Genomic DNA, 21,663 nt, shown 5'->3' on the forward strand with positions numbered 1-21,663 from the left:
AACCATGTGCACTACCACCTGGCCCCATGAAATCTATCTTCTTTATGTAGCTGTTAACTTCTTTCTGTAGAATTATAGCAGACAGTGTTAATCAGAAAAGTGACCCTATGAGATCTAATCGGAGATCCTTCTTCCTTCTGGGCATCGATAGACACCACATTACTTTCCCTAAAGACCTTTTAGCTCTGCTTCTGAAAAAAAGACCAATTTGCCAATGCTACTTTTTTTTTTTTTAATTGCCGGCAAATTTACTCAAACCCAGATGACAGTCTATGAAAATAGAAACACCATTTTTGTTTTTATCCCCAAGGCTGTACCATATCTAGTGACAGTGAAGAGTAAAAAGTCATTTGCCTCATGGCATTGGAGTCTGCTGTTAATGCTGAGAACAGCTAACACTAAACAAAGATGACTGAGTAGAGTTAAGATGTGTCGGGGGCCAGGTGGTGGCGCACCTGTTTGAGCGCGCGTTACAAAAATGTCTTACCCTGGAACTGATGTATTGCACCAAAGCAAAAGCCTATGGGATGGGGGGGTGGGGAGGGTGCAGGTCCTGGAACGTGACGGCAGAGGAGCACCTAGTGGGGGCTGAATTGTTGTGTGGAAAACTGGGAAGTGTTACACACATACAAATGACATACAAATTTTACCATTGACTGTAAACAATTAATCCTCCAATAAAGAAATTAAAAAAATATATATATATCTTACAAAATGAACTTGGTTACTTGATTAGAGACCTGAGGAAGTCCGTTTCTGGTCATGACAAGTCCGTAGAAAATGAGACTCAGTCCAGGGGGCCCTTTCTTGTCCATCTTCAAGTCAGTGGACTATGCTAAAAAAGCATGATAAACTCAAAGAGTACTGAGAGATGGAAACCCTAAAACAGCAATCCTAGCACTCACACTCTCATAGCGTCTTCTGTATCCAGGTCTCTCAATTGGCTGTCTTGCTAAAGGAGCACATGGAAACTTCAGGGGCTCAGCAGTCTTGATAGACTATTGGTAAAGATAGAAAGTGGTGTATCCTCTATAAAAATGGTATGAAATTAAAAAATATATATATATATATATTACTTATTAATGAGAAAGATAGGAGAGAGAGAGAGAACTAGACATCACTCTGGTACATGTGCTGCCAGGGGTTGAACTCAGAACCTCATGCTTGAGAGTTCAGGTCTTTATCCACTGTGCCACCTCTCTGACCACTGAAAAATTTCTTGAGAGAGTCTGCACTGCCACCCCTAGGCATTTAACTGAATGATATGAGAACCATCATTTGAAATCATATATGCACCCCTACATTCAGAACACAACTACTCACAATAGCCAAAATATGGAATCAATTTCAATGCCCATCAGCAGATGACAGAATAAAGAAGTTTGTGGGATATGTACTCAGTGGAGCACTGCTATGCCACGAGCTAGTGTGCTTTTTTGGAAAACAATGTATGGAATTGTAGGTGATTCCACCTAGTGAAATATAAAAGAGAAAGATAATTATTAGTTATTAAATGATTATTAAATAGTTCTACTTGTTGGTCATCATTTCTCCTTTGGCTAATTCTGCTTCTAAAGACCCCTTCTGTTTCTATCCATGTTGTTCATCACACCAGGTTCCCCTGCATTGCTTGATGCTGTGGTCTATTTACATAATCACTGTTTTGCCCGAGACCCACCCTGCCTGCAGGGCATTGTTTAATCCCCACTGGTTAGATGGAAGCTTGCTACCTTCGAGCTCTTTTTCTTCTCTCCACCCACTCGCCTACCCATTTCCTCTTCTGACCTGCCACTTCTGCTTCAGAAGGTATAAAGGCATTTTTCTCTGATCAATAAAAAATTGCATTGCGTTCCCGCTCAGCCACGTGTTTCAGAGTCTCTCTCTCCAGCGGTGCTAGCCCGGCACTACTAATATATGGAATATATAAGACAAACTTCTAAAAATTGTAATAATAACCAAACTGATGTTTCTGTGAAAACTATGATGGCTATTGAAGGTGGGAAGGAAGTAAGTGTGGAAATAGAGGGGTCTCAGTTACAATGGTGCTGGAACACTGGTGGTAGGAGTGATGACTCTTATATACCTGTATGAGTGAAACTACCTCTTGGATTTTATAGTATTATGAGTGCTAAATAAAGTGACTTTTTTTTTTTTTTTTTTAAAAAAAGGAAGTTAAAAGTATTCACATGACAGGATGGCATCCCATAAAACGACAACAAAAACTAGAGGCATTTTGTAACGAAACAATTTTATTGGCTTTTTGTGAAATAAAAAACACGAAATAAACCACCACAGTTAAAGGCCCTTGATCAGCATCAACCAAATGAACCAGCCACTTGGTTACAGTAGCTGATCACAAGCACTAGTGGAGATTATTGCTTATACCCCAGGTTCATCTGGACGTCCATTAGGTTTTGGCAAGATTACAATCACATGGGAGCTTTGGCTATTAACGACTCATCTTTGATGACTTGAAAATTCAACTTCTACCATTTTATGACGGGATATAGGCCAATTCTTTCCAAGTCTTGACATTTATTTTCCCGTCTGTCTTCGTTATCTATTAAAAATTCATAGCCCTACTGGCAAAAAAATTAAGGTAGATGCATTTATAAACTTCCATTCATACTCCACTGCTCCCTCCTTGATGTGGGTGCATTTCTAGACCTCTCCAAACTCTTAAATCTGGTGTGTTTCCACTGGCAGTAATAAAGGCCCATCTGTGATTCGGAGAGATTTTCAAATGCATATGGTTATCACCATTGACGTTTGAACTCAACTGACTCCCCCCCATCTTCAGAAAAACAAAAAAGCAAAACCAAATCAACAGTCTTTAGATCATTAAGCTGATCTCTCAGCAGAAAAAGCCCTAGTCCCCCACTACATCACATCCTGCAGCAGGTTTGAAGCTCTGGCCTTAGAATACTCTTTGCATGAGCACTGTGACAATGACTTTTCAGAGAAGCAATGACTGACTGCTTCTTGAAAGCTCCCCTGCTCAGTACTTGCTACTTTAACACTGAAAATTCAGAATGACAGAGTGTCAGAACTCACAATAGCACCATTTCCTAGACTCTTGGAATAAGATTCCTGTTTGCCTCGGAGAATACAAGGATCCTAGACCACTTAGCCTCCAGCTTTGTGCTTTCACAGGCCGGCTGAATTTCAGCGGGGGGTGGGTGGTCTGCTTTAACCTACTTCTGCAGCAATCTGAATTTTCCCTGGGTAGATTTAAAAATACGTATCATGTCTTACAAAATGAAGTTGGCCACAGTTGAGAGACCTGAGGAAGCCCATTTCTGGTGGTGACAAGCCCACTGAAGGTGGGACAGAGTCCAGGGACCATTTCTTGCCCATTCTTATTCAAGTCAGTAGAATAGCTATATGCAGAAGCATGGCAAGATCGAGGAATATTGAGAGATATAAACCTTAAGACAGCAATCCAAACGCTAGCACTCTTATGGTATCTTTTATATTCAGGTCCACCAGTGAGTTTGCCCTGGATAATGCTGGGATTTAATAAGCCCTTCTAATGATTATAAAGATTATCATCTTGAATCTAGACATGTGAAACAACAGAAGATTTGATATCACTATATTTTACATGGCACATGTAACCATATAATTACTAGCAATTACACAGCAAACATTGTAAATACATGTTCTTAGAGCTGACTTGGTAATTATACCAATGTTATTCGACAGAACATAGATTAAACAGTCTCTAGCTTGCACTTTGGGAAATTCATTCCAAACCTTTACTTCACAACAAAAGGATAACCCTCTGATTATGTCATAATGCTCAGTGGCCATGTACTTGGGGTGACTTCATGGTTAATTTATGGCCTGTAAAATAAAGTAATACATAGTATTTTTATTTCAACCAAATACAAGAGACCATATAAAAATATTTTCCCATTTGGAATTTGCAACATGAAAGCTGGACTGTTTTTTTTTTTTTCCTTCTTTGTATCAAAAGAAGTGAGACCATGGATTAAAATTTATTAAACCACCTAACAAAAAATAATATACATGTGAGTTTAAGGAATGCAGTGAGCATTAACTTCCCTTTTTTGTCCAGGCTCATTGATGGTGAGCTTGTGCTTTGATCCCAACAAAGATAAATGCACAAAAGTGGAGGAAAATCAGTGCCTGAAACCTGAACTACATCTGCTAGCTAATAATAAGACTAATTTTACAGTAGTGCTTTTAAAAATGGCCTGTCAGATTGTTGATTTTTTTTCCCCCTCTTCCTCCTCAGGCAACTGCTGGAGATGAGTTCCAGAAGCACCACTTTCGTCTTGAGTGATGTTTATTTAGTGCCATATCTTCCTTCTCTCGTTCCCTTTTCACACGCTGGTAGTGGTCTTCTTCCTTCAGGTACCACACTGGGGGCCAGCGGTGCCGCTCAAAGTATTCCTGGTTGTCTGGTGAAGGAAAAGTGTGGGTGATAATGATAATAATATCAGTTGGCTTCTTCTATGCTCCAGGTCTTAGGCTTAATGCTTCTCATATATAGTTAGTTTATACTTTCCCTCTCTCTCTCATCATCACTGAGGCTTCACTGCTCCAGGATGACTTTTTCATATATATATATGAGAGAGAGAGAGAGAGAGAGAGAGAGAAAGAGTAGAATTTACCATATCACTAACTCTTTGTCCACTGGGATGGGTACCATATTCAAATTTTGGTCCCTGATGGACAAAGCAGGCCCTTTCTATAGGTGTGCTACCTTGCTGATCTTTATATAATATATATTCTCAACAACCCACCAAGTGGCAACTAGGAGAGGAATGGTTTTCAGACCAGGTAACCAACATTTTGTGAGGGAGAATAACTCTCCTAGTATCATGCAGCTGGGAAAAGAACCAGAACCCGGGACGACTCAGCTGCAGAGTATAAGCCTTACTCCGAAACTCACCTCCCTAGACAGGGGAGGAGGTCACACTGGCATGGTCTGATCAGAGTACTATGAACCTCACACTCCATTCTAGGCTCCCCAGTTGTGAAGTTCTTCAAGAACTGCTGTCAAACTACAATTCCTTGCATCACGCCACATGACTTTATGATTCTAGCTAGTCATGAGGAATTTTCAAGAGCACCCTACAATTTAAGGCTCCTTTATAACATTTTTTTTCTTTATTCGGAGGATTGGTGGTTCACACTCGACAGTAAGATACAGTAGTTTGTACCTGTGTAACATTTCCCAGTTTTCCACATAACAATACAACCCCCACTAGGTCCTCCTCTGCCATCATGTTCCAGGACCTGAACCCTGCCCCACCCCAGAGTCCCTAACTTTGGTACAATACGCCAAACCTAATCTGAGTTCTGCTTTGTGTTTTTCCCTTCTGTTCTTACTTTCCAGCTCCTATGAGCGGGATCATCCCAAATTTATTAAAGGCCCCCTTTAGGGGCACAGAGAATAAACAATCCCATCACAGGGAATGAACATTGAACATATGGGGACCATGCCATCTCACCTGCAGATTTCGACTTGATTTCCTTGCGAAACTTGGAACATACACTGTTGTAGTTGGTGCAGATGTGGTGCAAACACCAAGAGGCCAACTGGTGGGCATTGTGAAACTGTAGGAAATTGACCAAAAGGGGGTCAGACTCTTGTTTTCTGAAGAGGGGATATAAAAAAAAATAGGAAGCCATCGTAGAGGTGAAAGAAATAAAGGGCATGCATGACTAATTCAGCAAACCTCTTGTTTTGACTACAGTGTTTTGACTGGCTCCGAGGGCAGCAAGTAGAGCATTAGGCTCGCTCCTCTCTTATCCCTGTGATAGGCATGCCAAAAATACTCACTGTATCTCATCAGGAGTTTAAATTCTGCCTTGCCTTCCCACTCTCCCTGGCCCTCTGGCCCGCTGATGAATGGTAAGTGGCTGTGGCCTCTGGAAGACACCAGCCAAACAGCCAGAAGTGGCAATGTCGTCTCTGTTTAAGGAAGCCCTGGCAACGGAATACTCGTGTGTCGCATGTCAGAGCTGGGCTTGCTGGGGCCTGAAAGAGGAGACTTTGAGATGGGAAACAGGAGACTTTCAGATTGCAGAATGTGTGACTGCCCTATGCCTGTCCTCTGGTTAAGAAAAGCAGTAGTGTGGGCCGGGTGGGAGGGATCTGAATACCCCACTGCTCTGTTCTGAGCAGATGCTCTTGGAGGGTGCGGCTGGGGTGGTTGCCACTGGAAAAAAAAGACTTAGAGACTCCAAAAATCCATATTCAACTCCCCACTCTCTCCTCAGATATGGCCAAATTTCTTTGGTCCTTCATTCTTCTTTTAATTTTGCCTCCAGGGTTATTTGCCTACACTGCAAATCCAATGTCCCTGTGGCCCTTTGTTTGTTTGCTTTTTTGGGATAGGACAGAGAAATTGAGAGATGAGGGAAAGACAGAAAGGAGGAGAGGAAGATAGACACCTGCAGACCTGTTTCACTGCTTGTGAAGCGACCCCGCTGCAGGTGGGGAGCCGGGGGCTCGAATCGGAGTTGCGCTTTGTACTATGTGTGCTTAACCTGGAACGTCACTGCCTGCCCCCCTCATCCTTCATTCTTCTGTTCATGCCTCTCTCAGACAGTCATTCTTTTTTTTTAATTTTTTTTTTTTTTTTAACCAGAGCACTGCTCAGCTCTTGCTTATGGTGGTGGGGGGGATTGAACCTGGGACTTTGGAGCCTCAGGCATGAGAGTCTCTTTGCATAACCATTATGCTGTCTACTGTCCTCCCTCTCAAGACATTAATTCTATGCTTGCTCTTACAAGTTTCTTCTTGCTCAATGAAATGCTGGAAACTTTAGCTTGCAGGTGAGTGTGGTGGTGCTCGCGTCTCCACCATGGAACAAAGTCAAGAGAAAAGTTCTTCTCAAGAGAACAGTCCTGAGCAATTCAATTCAATTCAATTCAATTCAATTCAATTCAATTCAATTCAATTCAATTCAATTCAATTCAATTCAATTCAATTCAACTCAACTCAACTCAACTCAACTCAACTCAACTCAATTCAATTCAATTCAATTCAATTCACTCACTAGAGATCACAACCTCAACACCATAATTTGGTACTTTTAACTTCTTCTGAAGCATTTCATTTGGAAAATAATATTAGGGTAGTAGTATGCTTGGAAAGGACATATCTGCTGAACAGCCAGTGGTGACAATTTCTTTGTCACTCTGACTTTAATAAGTTTATTTGGTTAACATGGACCAGGTGGGAGTGTTTACATCAGAGAAACTGGAAGGTGCATTAGGGTCCTGTTGGTAACCAGGCTGAATGCTAAACTCTTACACGCACACTCTTGGGATAACATCTAACACGTAAGTTAAAACATGAGAGACTGAATACTGAATGCTTCCTGTCAAGGCTTACTGAAGCTTGTCATTAGTTCTCTGTAGGGAGTATGTATAGTTGGGTGGGGTGGGGCACTGGGGGAACTTTGAATCATGACCTCAGATGGATTGGTTCTGTATGAAATGCTGGGTCATCTAATTTTTCTCTAGGGAGAATACTTAATAGACAGCACAAGTCATGCAAGTTGCCCCCTTGGTCTTTTGTGAAAGTCCTAATTCCAAGTGTGGATAACCCATTTTGATAGGGGCTTGATACCAGTTATAATCTCTATCTTGTCTTCTAGTTTAATTGTAATCTCTGCTGGGTTGTTTTTTTTCACACTGGAATTCAGTACTTTGTGCTTATGTCTGTTTCTTTCATTGACTTGTTTTTGCCCTAAGGGCAGGGAATCTACTGTTTGTGGCTCTATGAGCTCTGGTGTAGGCTGGTGCGTGGTGAATGGTGAGAAAAGCAACAAATCGTTGCTGGCTATAAAATCAGAATGAACGAGCTCCTGTCAAGTCCCATTCTACCATTTCTTTTTTCCTTTGGAACCTGAGCTATGTCTTATATAGAGCCAGTTAGAATGACCTGAGCAGCACCTGCTACGTAACTCCCTCCTTTCCTTGACTGAGGAATATCAATTTAAACGGCCTGATGTAAGACTTAATAAATCACTACCCCGAGTGAAGGGACAGGCATGCAAAGCCTAGTAGACGGAAGGGAAGAGGAAGTGCTATTTCAGACACTAGGCAACCCTTCGCAGGTGTTGTGTACTATAAGAGTGTGTCCACTCCTCAGTGCTCTTTCCCGGTTGCTTGTGTTTTCAATCAAGTGCTTTATCCTACTTGGTTCTTGAAATCATTTGGAGCGTCAGCAGGGTATTAATCAGCATCATCATATCTTATGGATAAGGAAGCTGAAGCAGTCAGACTCTCTCTGGAAGAAGTGTGCAAGTGTGATTGGAACTAAGAAAACGCAACTGCAATATTAACAAATACTGACTTCAACAAATCTCAGGACAGCAACAGTAAAGTGTGAGGTGTCCTGGGGCTTTATGGAAATCCAGAAACATTTTGATCTTGGATAACAAATATCCAAGAAGCCAAAACAGGAAAGAAAACAAAAACAAAACCAAAAAAAAAAAATTCCCTTCCCTTATCATGCCCAAAGCTCTGTCCCACATGTGAAGCTGGTTCCTCAGGGGGGGAAGAGGGACACTGGAGTTGATGTGGGGGGGGGGGGGGGTTGGGTCCTTGTTTTTTCAAATAAAGCCCAGCAGGATGAACAGTGGAGGAAACTGAAAACTCTCAGATCTCAGTGTACACAGGGGGTCTCTGTGACTCAGTGGTGACATCTTTATTTAGACAGATGTGACAGTGGAATGTTTTATCAGCATTAAATGGACCAGTTGAATACAATCGAAAAGGTGAAAAGTGAATAGTTACCAACCTGCGCCAATTCCAAATAAGAGAGCACCTCCCCGTCAATGCCCACACCACTCATTGCAGCCTTGGTCAGCTCCTGGACAGCATGCTGCTCTGGGGAACAGAGGGACGAGGGAGGAAGTTAGACAGTACCCTGAGAGCTAGGCTTCCTGGGTGGCGAGTCTGGTCCAGGACCACCTTAGAGGGGAACAAGTGTGGGAGGCAGTTCTTGCATCAGCTCAACTGGCCCTGAGGTCATTCTGCTGTGCACTTAGTACGCAGAGTTCTGGTCTCCTGTGGTTGCAGCAATGACTTGGGGGCTGCATGCTAGCGTTTCTGAGATAGCCAGTATCTTCCAGATCGACACTGTCAGCACGGTTAAGTAGCAGCCACTGCAGGTGTTTTAAATTTAAGTTAATTAAATTAGATACAAATGTCAGTTCTCTAGTCACATTTAAATGCTCAGCAGTCACACAGTATTATTAAACAATGTCATTGCAGAGTATTCCCAATCACTGTAGAGAGTTGTATCGTAGGTGGGCCGGGTGGTGGCACACCTAGTTGAGCTCACACATAACAAATGCGCAAGGACCCAGGTTCAAGCCCCTGGTCCCCACCTGCAGAGGGGAATGCTTCACGAGTGCTGTAGGTTGTCTCTCTATTTCTTTCCCTCTCTAGCTCCCCTTCCCTTCTCAATTTCTATCTAATCAATAAGTTAAGCTAAAAAAGAGAAAGTTATATTGGACAGTGTTGCTGTAGATAGTAGACAGCACGTTCCTAAAGCCTCCCAGACTCTCTAGTCCTTTCCTAGGTGACAGTTTCCCACTCAAATTAGTCCATGTCTCAATCATCTCCTGCAGTGGGAAGACTGATCAAGAGAGAAAGGAGTTCACATGAACAAGTCAGTCCATCTCAACACAAAGATGGATGATATGCTGTTCAGCTTCTCAGAGTCTTGGGGAGGTCTCCTGCCATAAGTAACAGAAATCTAGCTGGGCAAAAACCAAAAAAAAAAAAAAAAAAACCAACAACAACAAAACATTTCTGCTTGGGACTTGTATCAGATGGTTCTGAGATTAATCTCTCTTTTTCCTTCATTTGGACTGTCAGTAATCTTGAGGACTGACATGTGTGGGTACAGTCTAGGTTCACATTTTGGCCTCTTGAAGTTGAAACTGGGTCTTTAGCATTGCATCTTTTTTTTTTTTTTTTTTTTTTGGTATCCAGGGCCATCACAGCAGCTTGGTGCTTAGACTATGAATCCACTACTCCTGGTGGCCATTTTTCCTTTTTTTTTTTTCCTATTATTTTTATTTTGACAGGGCAGAGAGAAATTGAGAGGAGGAGGGGAGACAGAGAGGGGCAGAGAAAGGCAGATAACACTGCTCATAGAATCCCCCCCCGGGGGGGGGGGCTCAAACCTGGGCCCTTTCTCAGGGTGATACGTGCACTTAACTGGGTGTGTCGTTGCCTGGCCCCCTCATTGCATTTTTCCTTTTAATTCAACAGACTGTCCAAACCATGCTTACTTTCTGGCTGGTTAGTCAATATGCCTCTGTCTGGTCAATATGATATCTAGATTAAATTGGTTTCACTCATATGATGTTTCTCCATGGGAGTGACAAAGAATTGTTTGGAGGTAAATTTCACAGAAACAACTTGGGCTTTGAGGTTTAGGGAATTTTCTATATTTATTTGACACTTTGGCATGCGGATTATTCACTCCCCACAATCTGACTTTTAAACACTATGTTTTAAACATTTCTTACAGATGCTAAACAGTAGATCCTAAAGACTATAGATGATAAAAGAAATTGTTTTAGGAAGCTATGAATTAAATAAGAATAGTTGTAATAACAGCACTTAAAAACAAAGCAAACACACACACACACACAGAGAGAGAAGATCCTGCAATTCACACAAGAAGCTTTCTTTGGGTTGGTACTTTTCTTTCGAGGAGAAAGTGGTCCCATGGTTTTTAAAATTTTTTTTATTACCACACTTAATATTTATTTATTTGCCACTAGGGTTACTGCTGGGGCTCAGTGCCTGCAGAACTCCACTGTCTCCTACTGATGATTTTTAAAAAATATTTATTATTGGATAGAGACAGACAGAGAAATTGAGAGGGGAGGGGGAGATCAAGAGGGAAAGAGACAGAGAGACACCTGCAGTCCTGCTTCACCACTCATAAGGCTTTCCCGCTGCAGGTGGGGACCAGGGTCTTTGTGCACTGTAACGTGAGCACTTAGGTGTGCTAACACCTGGCCTCAGACAAATTTTTTTTTTTTTAAATAGAGAGAGCAAGTAAGAGCTCAGGATAGATACCTATAGCACTGCCCCAATGCTAGCAAAGATCCCTCTGCCCCCTCAGGTTGGACTGGGGGCCTGAACCTAGCTCCTCTGTGCATGATAACAGATGTGATCTGCTAGATCCCCAATATTTAGTACTTAAGCAAAAATAGCACCATTTGGGTGACGGATCATAAACCTTGTTCAAGAGATTTAACATCAAATTATTATTATTTTTTAATATTTATTCCCTTTTGTTTCCCTTGTTTTATTGTTGTAGTTCTTACTGTTGTTGTTACTGATGTCGTTGTTGGATAGGACAGAGAGAAATGGAGAGAGGAGGGGAAGACAGAAAGGGCGAGAGAAAGACAGACACCTGCAGACCTGCTTCACCACCTGTGAAGCGACTTCCCCACAGGTGGGGAGCGGGGGGCTGGAACTGGGATCCTTATGCCGGTCCTTGCGCTTTGTGCCACGTGCGCTTAACCCACTGTGCCACTGCCCGATTCCCAACATCAAATTATTTTTGACTATTTCAAAACAACCAAAATTATCCTCAAAGAGAAAAAAATGTATAAAAGCCATAAGTAGTCAAACGGCTAGAATTCATATTTCTCTAAATAGGAAACGCCTATTGTAGTTCCCTTGAATTTGTAGTTGAAAAGTTATACATTCAAACATTCATCTCAGTCTATGACTTATAGATGTTGATTAAATTCCTTTTTTTAATTGGATAGGACAGAGAGAAATCAAGATGGGAAAGGAAGATAGAGTGGGGTAGACAAAGATAGACACCTGCAGACCTGCTTCACCACTTGTGAAGCGACTCCCCTGCAGGTGGGGAGGATTAAATTCTTTAAAAATTGAATAGCAATGATTAAATTATATCTTTTTTATCCAACTGTGGAAAATTAAGGAAAGGAGAAGGTAGCAGAAATTGAAGCACGGGGAAGTTTATTTGCTTATTTATTTTTTTAAAGTCACTGCTAGAAAGTCAAGGACTTTGTTCAAATCTTTTTTATTCATTTAATGGTTCAACAAATATTTATTGAGAAGCTAATATACTCAGGTACTTTTCTGTGTGTGGGATAGGCCAGTGAACAAAGCAGACAGTATTTTCTGCTTTCATGTATAGTAAGTATCAACTAAGTGTATCAATAAAAACCTGGACCGCTGATTGGCACCTCTGCTGAATGAAGCCACAGGGTTTGATTTAAGAAGGTTATTTGGAAAAAGAAGAAGGAGAAGGAGAAGGAGAAGAAGATTATTTGAGTGTGTCTATATTATTTCGACCTGCTGCAGCTTACCAGATGAACAAATTTAGAACCAGACAGAAGACTTTATGTTAAAGTTAAGCCAAGTCTCCCTTTCTTTTTCCTCCTCCCCAAATTATCTTGACAATGTCAGAACATTCTCTAAAATAGCTTTAAGAAAAGCAGTTACATAATGCTTCCTAGGTGCCAGACATGAGTCTAAGAACTAGACAGGCATAGACAACTCATTTGATCCTCACAACAGCTCACTGGTAGAATATTACTATACCCATTTCTTAAAATTACTTTTATTTATTGGATAGAGATAGCCAGAAATTGAGAGGATGAGGGGAATAGAGAAGGTGAGAGACAGAGGCACCTGCAGCCCTGCTTCACCACTTGTGAAGTCTTCCCCCTGCAGGTGGGGACCACGGGCTTGAACCCAGGTCCTTGCACGTTGTAACATATGCACTCAACCGGGTGTGCCACCGCCCGGCCCATTATCCCCATTTTTAAAAAGAGGTGAATGAGAACCATTAAAGTCAATCAGTGAGGTTACCTAGTTATGAGCAGTGGAGGCCAGGGAGTGAACTCAAGCAATCTGGCTCTGCAGTCTAAGCTCTGAAGCACTGTTTCTCACTTAAAGACTGTGTAGGAACACTCATTCTGGAGGTGACGAGGAAAAAATAATTTTAGTGTGAATTCTGTTGTCCACAAACGAGGCAGACTGCATGCGACATCAGTCTAAAAGATAGGGCAACTTATTATGCATCTTTATATATTTGTGTCAACTATTAAGTAGCTCTTTCATACTGAGTGGGTGGGGAGGGGGCAGCGGGCAGTGGTGCATCTGGTTAAGCGCACATGTTACGGTGAGTGAGAACCCAGGTTCAAGCCCCTGGTCTCCACCTGCAGGGGGGAAGGTCTCATGAGTGAAATAGTGCTGCATGCAGGTGCCTTCTTCACCTCTATCCTCCTTCTTCCTATCCTCCTTCCCTCTCAGACTCTTTCTGTCCTATCAGAATAAATAAAGTGAAAGAAGATATCTTTACAAAAATATCTGTGGAATTGAACTGGGCTGTCTGGTACATTCAATCCGTTCCTATCATCCTGTATAAGACGGTCTTATATTAGGTGACAAAAGTAACTCGTATTCTTTGAAAATTTTCTTTTCAAAGATGGTGTATTGCACTAAAGTAAAAGACTGGGGTGGGTGTGTGTGGGGTGGGTGTGTGTGTGTGGGGAAAGGATGACAGAGGACCTAGTGGGCATTGTGTTGTTATGTGGAAAAATGAGAAATGTTCTGCATGTACAAATTATTGTATTCACTGTCGACTGTAAACCATTAACCCCCTAATAAAGAAATTAAGAAAAAATTAATGAAAAAGGAAATTTATTTATTTTTGCTTAAATATAACTTTGAGAAATATGACAGACATTCCATGGTCCTGAGTCACTGAGCCTTACCTGCAAGGGCGACCAGATGTGGCAGGCAGAATCTGTTTGCCAAGGCGATCAGTTCCAGTGGGTCCAGGTCCAAGTTAGGTGACAACTGCTTGGTGTAGAGATATTCCAGCACTGCCTGCATCGACATCTTGTTTATGTTCGGAAGATACACCTGAAACGTCATTTGAAAAGCTAAGTTCCTCTGCAGAAATCAGGGGGGACATATTTTTAAGTGAATCCTTTTGTTTGTGTGTTTACTTCCAGGATTATTGCTGGGGCTTTGTGTTAGCACTATGAACCCACCGCTCCTGCTTTGAGGTTATCCACAGAAGTCATTTGGTATTTATGTATTTATCCACAGAAGTCATTTGGTATTTATGTCTTTAAACATGACAGTTTGATCTGTAGACGACAAGCAGTGGGGCTGCCTGACAAAAGTTCGATTTGGAGTTTTTTAAAAGGCTGTGTGGACTTATAAATCAGGCAAATGGGTTGGAAACATATGCTGACACAGCCTCTCCCTGCCAAGTGTCTTACAATGTGGGGAGAGCTCCTAGCAACATGACAGGACAGGTGTGTGTGTGTGTGTGTGTGTGTGTGTGTGTGTGCGTGGGGGAGGAGGCACTACAAACACTGCTGTTGACATACGATAAAGCCCAGCTTTTGAAGATGCGCAGAGGACAGGCAGCCATCTTAGTTGCCACCACGGCTGGTTGGTTCCAACATTCTACCTACACGCTAGCACAATAGACACGACTTACTATTTTCTTTCCTATAGAATTTGGTCCCCAGAACTATATGCTGAGTAGATTCAGGACCACTGAAGCACCATCAGGCATCAGGAAATTCAGAGTCCAGAGAAATCCTTGCCTGGCACGTCTCAGGGAAAAGCAGGGTGCAGTGTCTACAAGGGCTTCTCCTCTGATCTCCATCCCGAGCACCTGTGTCTAGCGCCTGTGTAGACACGTGCTGCAATTTTCTAGAGAGTTGGAGAGGGTCTTGGAAGCAGAGTTCTGGATGGCAGGGCATGGCTCAGTAGGGTACTTAGGATTTCTAAAGGTTTTATTTATTTATTATTTAGTTATTTATTTTTTGCCTTCAGAGTTGTTGCTGGGACTCGTCAGTCTCTGTACTAGGAAGTCACTGCTCCTAGTAGTCACTGTTTCCTCCCCCCCATTTAATTTAATTTAATTTATTTATTTTGCCTCCAGGGTTACCGCTGGGGGTCGGGGCCTGCACTACGAATCCACTGCTCCTGGAGGCCATTTTTCCCATTTTGTGGCCCTTGTTGTTACCCTTGTTGTTGTCATTATTATTTGTCACTGCTGCTGCTGTTGGACAGGACAGAGAGAAATTGAGAGAGGAGGGGAAGACAGAGAGGAGAGAACTACAGACACCTGCAGACCTGCTTCACCGCCTGTGAAGCGACTCCCCTGGGTGGGGAGCCGGGGGTTCCAACCGGGATCCTTACCCAGGTCCTCGTGCTTTGTGCCACGTGAGCTTAACCCGCTGCGCTACCGCCCGATCCCCCATTTAGGGTTTCAGACTCCACTGGATGGTCCCTGGTGTAGTAATGAAAGGTGCCATTTATGTTTACTTTTGGAATGACGGTGATTATAAGCACTACCTTAATTGAAGGTCTTCTGCGCACAGGAGGCTTCCTGCATGCATTACAGAATTTCCTTACCTCGTACTGTAAAAATATTTACTTACTATGAGAAGGACGAGAGGAGAGGGAGAGAGTGAAAGTGTACACATTTCAGTACGCGCTGAATGCTATCAAGGTCAAAAGTCTCATGGTTTCCTGTGAATACCTGTCCTCTCAGAGAGGGAGCTGTCTTCTGTTTCTGAACAGAACAATGGCCCAGGGGAGGATGGAGCAAGGGACCCAGGGGCCGGCCTAGGGGGATGTTGAGGAAGGAAATCGTGTGTGAAGGCGGCTGACAGGCAGAGTGCTCACTGCGCCCGTGTGAGGATCCGGCATGCGGCCACCAACTGCCACACGAGAGCTTCACAAGTGGTGCAGCAGAGTTGTGCTGTCTCATCTTTCTCTGTCTCTCTCTACTGCTCTCTGTCGTCCTGGCTAAAGAAAAAGTAGAGCAGTCCACCAGGAGCAGACGAGTCATACATGGAGCTCTGGCGCAAAAAAAAAAAAAAAGAATGTTGCGTGGCACGTGTCTTCCTATCTATCACTCGCCCTCTGACTTTCTCGTATGCTGTATGGCGTGGATTTGGAAGGAATGATACCTAAAAGCTTTTTTTTTTTTCTTCTTCATTAAGGTCTCAGAATATGAAGATATTCAGGTTCACTTAACATTTTTGGAAGGTAAAAGTCTAAGCTATGCAAAGTGAACATCATAAATCACAACATTCCTACCGTCAAGAGACGACAGATGTCAGTGAGCAGCCCTGCCCCCATATTTCCAGTGTCTTCAGGGCACTTGGACATTTGTTATCATTCATGACCTGTTGGCTACCTTCTGGTTTAATACAATGCTGACAGTTTCGTGAAGCAACAGGTGGTTTGGCAAGTAACATTGTGGAACCTCCTCTCTCTCCCTCCCCCTCCTCCCTTCCTTCCTTCCTTCCCTTCCCTTCCCTCTCTCCCTTCCTTCCTCTCTCCCTCCTTCCTTCCTTCCCTGCTTCCCTTCCCTCCTCTCTCCCTTCTTTCCTACTAGAGAACTGCTCAGCACTGGCTCTTGGTAGTAGCAGTCAAACCTGGGCAATGTCACATGCAAGTCTCATGTGCTACCACTGCCCTGTCTCCCATGCTTGCATTAGGAGCCTTCAGATGTAACCAGCCAATGGAAAGAAACTAATGATGCTTTAGGACACCAGTTTTTCCCCTCCCATGGATGCTTTTTAAATTCTTGATTCTGTAATTTCAATATCTACGATTAGATTAACTGTATTAACAATGGAGAGACCACTTTATAGACCTTTGAAAAAATAACATATATAAAGATATAATACATATACATATGAGAAATGAAATAAAAAATTTGCATCCTGCATGCTGGATGTAGCTTAAAACAAGTAATGACAGAATGTAATGTTATGTTAAACAACATCCCATATTCTAGTTTAGTTGGCTTAAAATTTTAATTGTGAAGATCAGCTCACATTAGTAGGCTTATAATTAGAGATGGTCTCATAGAGGATGAAAAAGTATTTGAGACCCAAAGCATTGCTTACTACAGCTCAGGCATGCATTTTTAATGAACCACTTGCTGAGAACCTCTGGGGAGAGAATTATGCTTACTGCTACATTAAAGTAATGAGAAAAATATCAGTAAGGCACAGCGTCTTCTTAAATATTAAATGACTGAAAAAGTTTTAAAGTAACATCAATGAGCATATTTTATTTCTTTTTAGATACATATAAATGAGTTCTACTAAGGCAAAAAATAGGCTAAATATTGTGGTGAACTCAGATGTTCGCAAGTCAATAAAGAGTTAAACAGGATTACACTAGAGTTTGCAGTGAGTACCTCCCTAACACTTCCTCTCCACTATTCCAAACTTGGGATCCATGATTGCTCAACAAATTGTTTGGCTTTGTATGTTAACTCTCTTTTCAATCACCAGGTTCCAGATGCCACCAGGATGCTGGCTAGGCTTCCCTGGATTGAAGACCCCACCAATGTGTCCTGGAGCTCAGCTTCCCCAGAGACACACCTTACTAGGGAAAGAGAGAGGCAGACTGGGAGTATGGACCGACCAGTCAACGCCCATGTTCAGCGGGGAAGCAATTACAGAAGCCAGACCCTCTACCTTCTGCAACCCTCAACGACCCTGGGTCCATGCTCCCAGAGGGCTAGAGAATGGGAAGGCTATCATGGGAGAGGGTGGGTTATGGGGATTGGGTGGTGGGAATTGTGTGGAGTTGTACCCCTCCTACCTTATGCTTTTGTTCACTAATCCTTTCTTAAATAAAAAATTAAAAAAAAAAAACCAAAAAAAAAAACACAGTAGCTTAGAAAGGAACAAAACAGACCTTTATATATTTTTATTAATTATACATATATACTTACTTGTCTAATATATTTAATATACATACTTATTTATTATGCATTCCATATGCATTTATATGTATTTCACATATGTACCTTTATATTACATGTTGTAGTAACATATATACATATCTTTACCTTCTTTGATCTTTTCATAGTGCTTCTTTTACCTCTATTAACCACCTTTACCACATTTAACTAGCTTAGAAAGGCAGCTGGGGGGGGGGTGAAGGGAGGCTGGAGAGATAGCATAATGGTTATGCAAAAAGCCTTTCATGCCTGAGGCACCAAAGATTCCAAGTTCAATTCCCAGAACCACCATACACCAAAGGGAGGGAGAAGAGTGCTCAGGTAGTACTCTGGTAAAAAGAAAGAAAACAATTAAATGAATTACAAAAAAGCTAAATAAAAAAAATAAAAACAAAATAAAAATAAAAAAGCTAAATAAATAAAAAATAAACCTGAGGGCTTTTAAGTCCAGGACATTCAAGACACAAAGATCTTTAAGTTCTCATGGATGTAATTTAACAAAAATTCTCCATGATAATAATCACTAACAGTTCTTGAGCATTCGCATGTTCTAGGCAAAGTTGCTATCTCGTACATACCCTATCCTGTCTTACTAGTCCTTTTAAAGAATTTTAAGAACTCTTTTGCTTTCCTCAGGTTTACGGGGCTCAGTGGCTAGTCCAAGGTCAAGCTGACAGTAGAGCCCATAATTATGTACCTCCTAGAGTTTCATCTGGGAGATGAGAAGGGGCAAAAGAGGGCAGGCATGTCACCAGCTCCTGCCACTCTTGATGTATCTGCTGAAGGAATTCTGGCACAGATCTTGGGATGCCTGGTTCATGGCCCTTGTATTCGGAGCTGCGTCACCTCTGCTAGACAGTTGAGTGGCAACTGACCTGTTCTTTTATAATTTGGAATTCTAAGCAGTTGGCTGCCTCCAGGAGAGGCCACCAGACAACCAGATCCGTGTGCATTCTGCACATTTGTCACCAAGTTTTTGTTTTGGTCGCCTCTCCTGCAGATGATTATAGTCCATTCTGGGAAGGGATAAAGGAGATTAGCATTTCTGAGGTCGGCTCTGACAGTGTCACTTTGTGTCTGGGTTCCTGACCTTGATCAACTTCTCTCTGCTGGGTTAGCAGCAGATGGTCAGTGTGCAACTTCACTGAGCAGGAAGGAGGATTGGAGATTGTTGGGAGTTCTTGGGGAACACCATTGGGAAGTGGTTTTTATCAAAGCCAGCATTTTCTCCAAATTTTTTTGGAAGTAAGGCAAAGAGAATAAAAATCACCACTACACATATTTAAAGACTGATGTTTTGCAAGTCCTGATTCTTAAACATTGTAATCACACCATGTGTGATTACTGTGTTTTCCATGGGGGGGAAGTGGAGTTTCAAAAGGTGATGGGTTGTAACGTTCTTACAAAGCAAAGCTGAGATTTGAATCGTAGGCCTCTCAAAAGGTAGTTTCCACTGGCTGTATGACTCTTAGTAATGCGACTCCAAACATTTGACAGCATTGGCAGTCCTTCATTTAATTACAGAACTTTCTGCATTATAAAGACGTAGAAACTAGAAAGGGGGTTACCTGAATAGTTGTAACAGCCTTCTCAAAAACAGCAGACAGCTTTTTGCTGAAAATTAGAGCAGCTGCAGTCTGTTTTGGAAGCAGGAGGGTGACCCAGTGACCACCTCAGGCCCAGCTCTCAGGGCTTGTGAGTCTAGGATTCTGGTTTCCAACTTGGGGATGCAAATGCAGACTCCCGGGTCACCACAGGAGGAGTGCTCGGATTTCTGGTGTGAGTGTCCTTTTTCAAAAAGTTAACTATTGTTTTCTGTATTTCTTTTTAAAAGTTTGGAGAGATGCTTAGATAAGCAAAGTTAAGTTTCTTAGGACAATAAACCTGATTGGATGTTTCCTTTTTTTTTTTTTTTTTAATAAAGATGGTGAAAAAAATTACAATAAACCAGAAGAAATGCTTCTGGCTCATCTCTGGACTCAAGTTAAAAGTGCCTACATGGAATTTTCTTTTTTTTTTTTCCTAACAGAGTTTGTACAAATAGACGAAGATATAGTGATTCCAGTGCACTGAATGTTCTGCTCTAAGAGTATCTCTCTCTCTTTTTTAAAATAGTGTCTAACAAGTGATTTGACTAGACCTAAGCACTTGAAGAGACTTGCTCAGAGGAGTAACCATATACTCCAGAATGATGTCCCTCTAGTTAACAAGCCCTCAGAGAAGGAAAACACAAAGCAGAGCCTTAGGAAGTCCTGCAGCTCAAGGGGACTTCACAGGTGAGTTGGTGCACCCTTCATCTTGACAATGAAAAGTGTGAGGCCAAAAGCCAAAGAGTAGGATCAGCCTAAATGCCCATCATCAAATGACAGGTTAAAGAAGTTATGGGATAGTGGTCTGGGAGGTGGCACAGTAGACCAAGCACTGGATTCTCAAGCATGAGGTCCTGAGTTCCATCCCCGGCAACACATGTACCAGAGTGATGTCTGGTTCTTTCTCTCTCTCCTCCTCTCTTTCTCATTAATAAATAAATAAAATTTTTTTAAAGGAAGTTACGGGATATATTTGCCATGGAATCTCTGCAATCCTCTGCAATCAAAAAAGATGATATTGAGCCCTTTGAGACAAAATTGATGGACCTGGAGGTGGTGATGTTTAATGGAATAAGTAAAGAGATGAAAGACAGCTACCAAATGGTTTCACTCATATGCGGAATCTAGAGACCCGATTTACACAAACTTGCCAAAAAAAAAAAATTCAAACAAAACAGAAGCAAGCAAACTCTTTGTAAGACTTAAGAGAACTATGGTGCTTATGTTTGGGAGGTGGGAGGGTGGGACTATATATTGTAATATTATAATCCTGTAACAGACTGTTAATAAATAAAAAAAAAGAAAAAAAAGGGAGGCAATGAAAGTGACTTTTCAAGGTCTCCTATGTGGCTAGGGGCAGAGCTGAGCCCATGAGGTGACTGAAGAAGCTTTTCGTAGAATTTCTGGAAAATAGACTCTGTCCCACTTGTGTGTGATTTAGTGGCAATTCTGCCTTTCGACATTTGCTAAAAAGAATAGCTGATCACTTTTTCATGAGTGAGGAGGGAGGAAAGGACAGGTTATGTGCTGGCCACGTAAGTGCTTACATGTAAGAAGCAAACAATAAACAATAGCTCCCTATAACTGTACAATTAAGAACTGTGTAAGAGACTATTTTACAGAAACAGTTACGGAAGCATCCATCAGTCATCTGGCTAATTAAACATTTTATACACATGCACACACACAGTCATAATGAAAGCCCTTAGGCTCTTTGGAGAGCACATACCTCACTGTTAGCGCTCTCCACAAATGACCCGCCGAACATGGCAGCCATCCACTTGCAGCTACAGATCAACAGTGGTTTATGGGCACTGATTGCTCCATCATCCAATTTAAAGGTCACATCTGCCCAAGGAGAAAGCAAAACCGTGAGCCAGCCCCACTGAGAGTTCCATCCATTTTCATCACGTTTTATCTCCCTTAATCTCTCACTCACTATTTTTATGCACTAGTTTCCTTTCTTTAGAACACCCAATTTCCTTATGTTCTCTAAAGACTTAAGGAGTCATCTCCTAAAAATTATACCTCAGGTCACAAGATAAATTCTTTTGAATTATAAAATCATACAACGGGGAGGAGTATTTTTCTTCATTTTTTTTAATGGAAAGTTTCAGATACAGAATTGTGGAAAGAGGGGGGTCAGGTGATAGAGTAGTGGGTTAAGTGTACATGGCACAAAGTGCAAGGATCTTGGTTCGAGCACCTGGCTCCCTGCCTGCAGAGGGGTTGCTTCACGGGAGGTGAAACACGTCTGCAGGTGTCTGTCTTTCTCTC

At 42.0% G+C, this 21,663-nt stretch overlaps 1 protein-coding gene across 10 annotated transcripts in view; it reads right to left on the bottom strand.

The window, feature by feature from the left end:
- Positions 1–2,231: 2,231 nt before the first annotated feature.
- The window catches only part of RHOBTB1 (Rho related BTB domain containing 1), a 97,279-nt gene continuing 77,847 nt past the window's right edge, over positions 2,232–21,663 (bottom strand). For all 10 annotated transcript variants that reach the window (XM_060191896.1, XM_060191595.1, XM_060191533.1 and 7 more), the window contains 5 exons: positions 21,116–21,234; positions 13,776–13,926; positions 8,789–8,877; positions 5,484–5,589; positions 2,232–4,427 (listed from right to left, as the gene is read on the bottom strand). In XM_060191896.1, coding sequence (XP_060047879.1) covers positions 4,258–4,427; positions 5,484–5,589; positions 8,789–8,877; positions 13,776–13,926; positions 21,116–21,234 — 635 coding nt within the window. In that variant the 3' untranslated portion in view covers positions 2,232–4,257. The remainder of the gene's footprint in view (positions 4,428–5,483; positions 5,590–8,788; positions 8,878–13,775; positions 13,927–21,115; positions 21,235–21,663) is intronic.

The sequence above is a fragment of the Erinaceus europaeus genome, chromosome 1, assembly GCF_950295315.1.
Source record: "Erinaceus europaeus chromosome 1, mEriEur2.1, whole genome shotgun sequence".
Lineage (NCBI taxonomy): Eukaryota > Metazoa > Chordata > Mammalia > Eulipotyphla > Erinaceidae > Erinaceus > Erinaceus europaeus.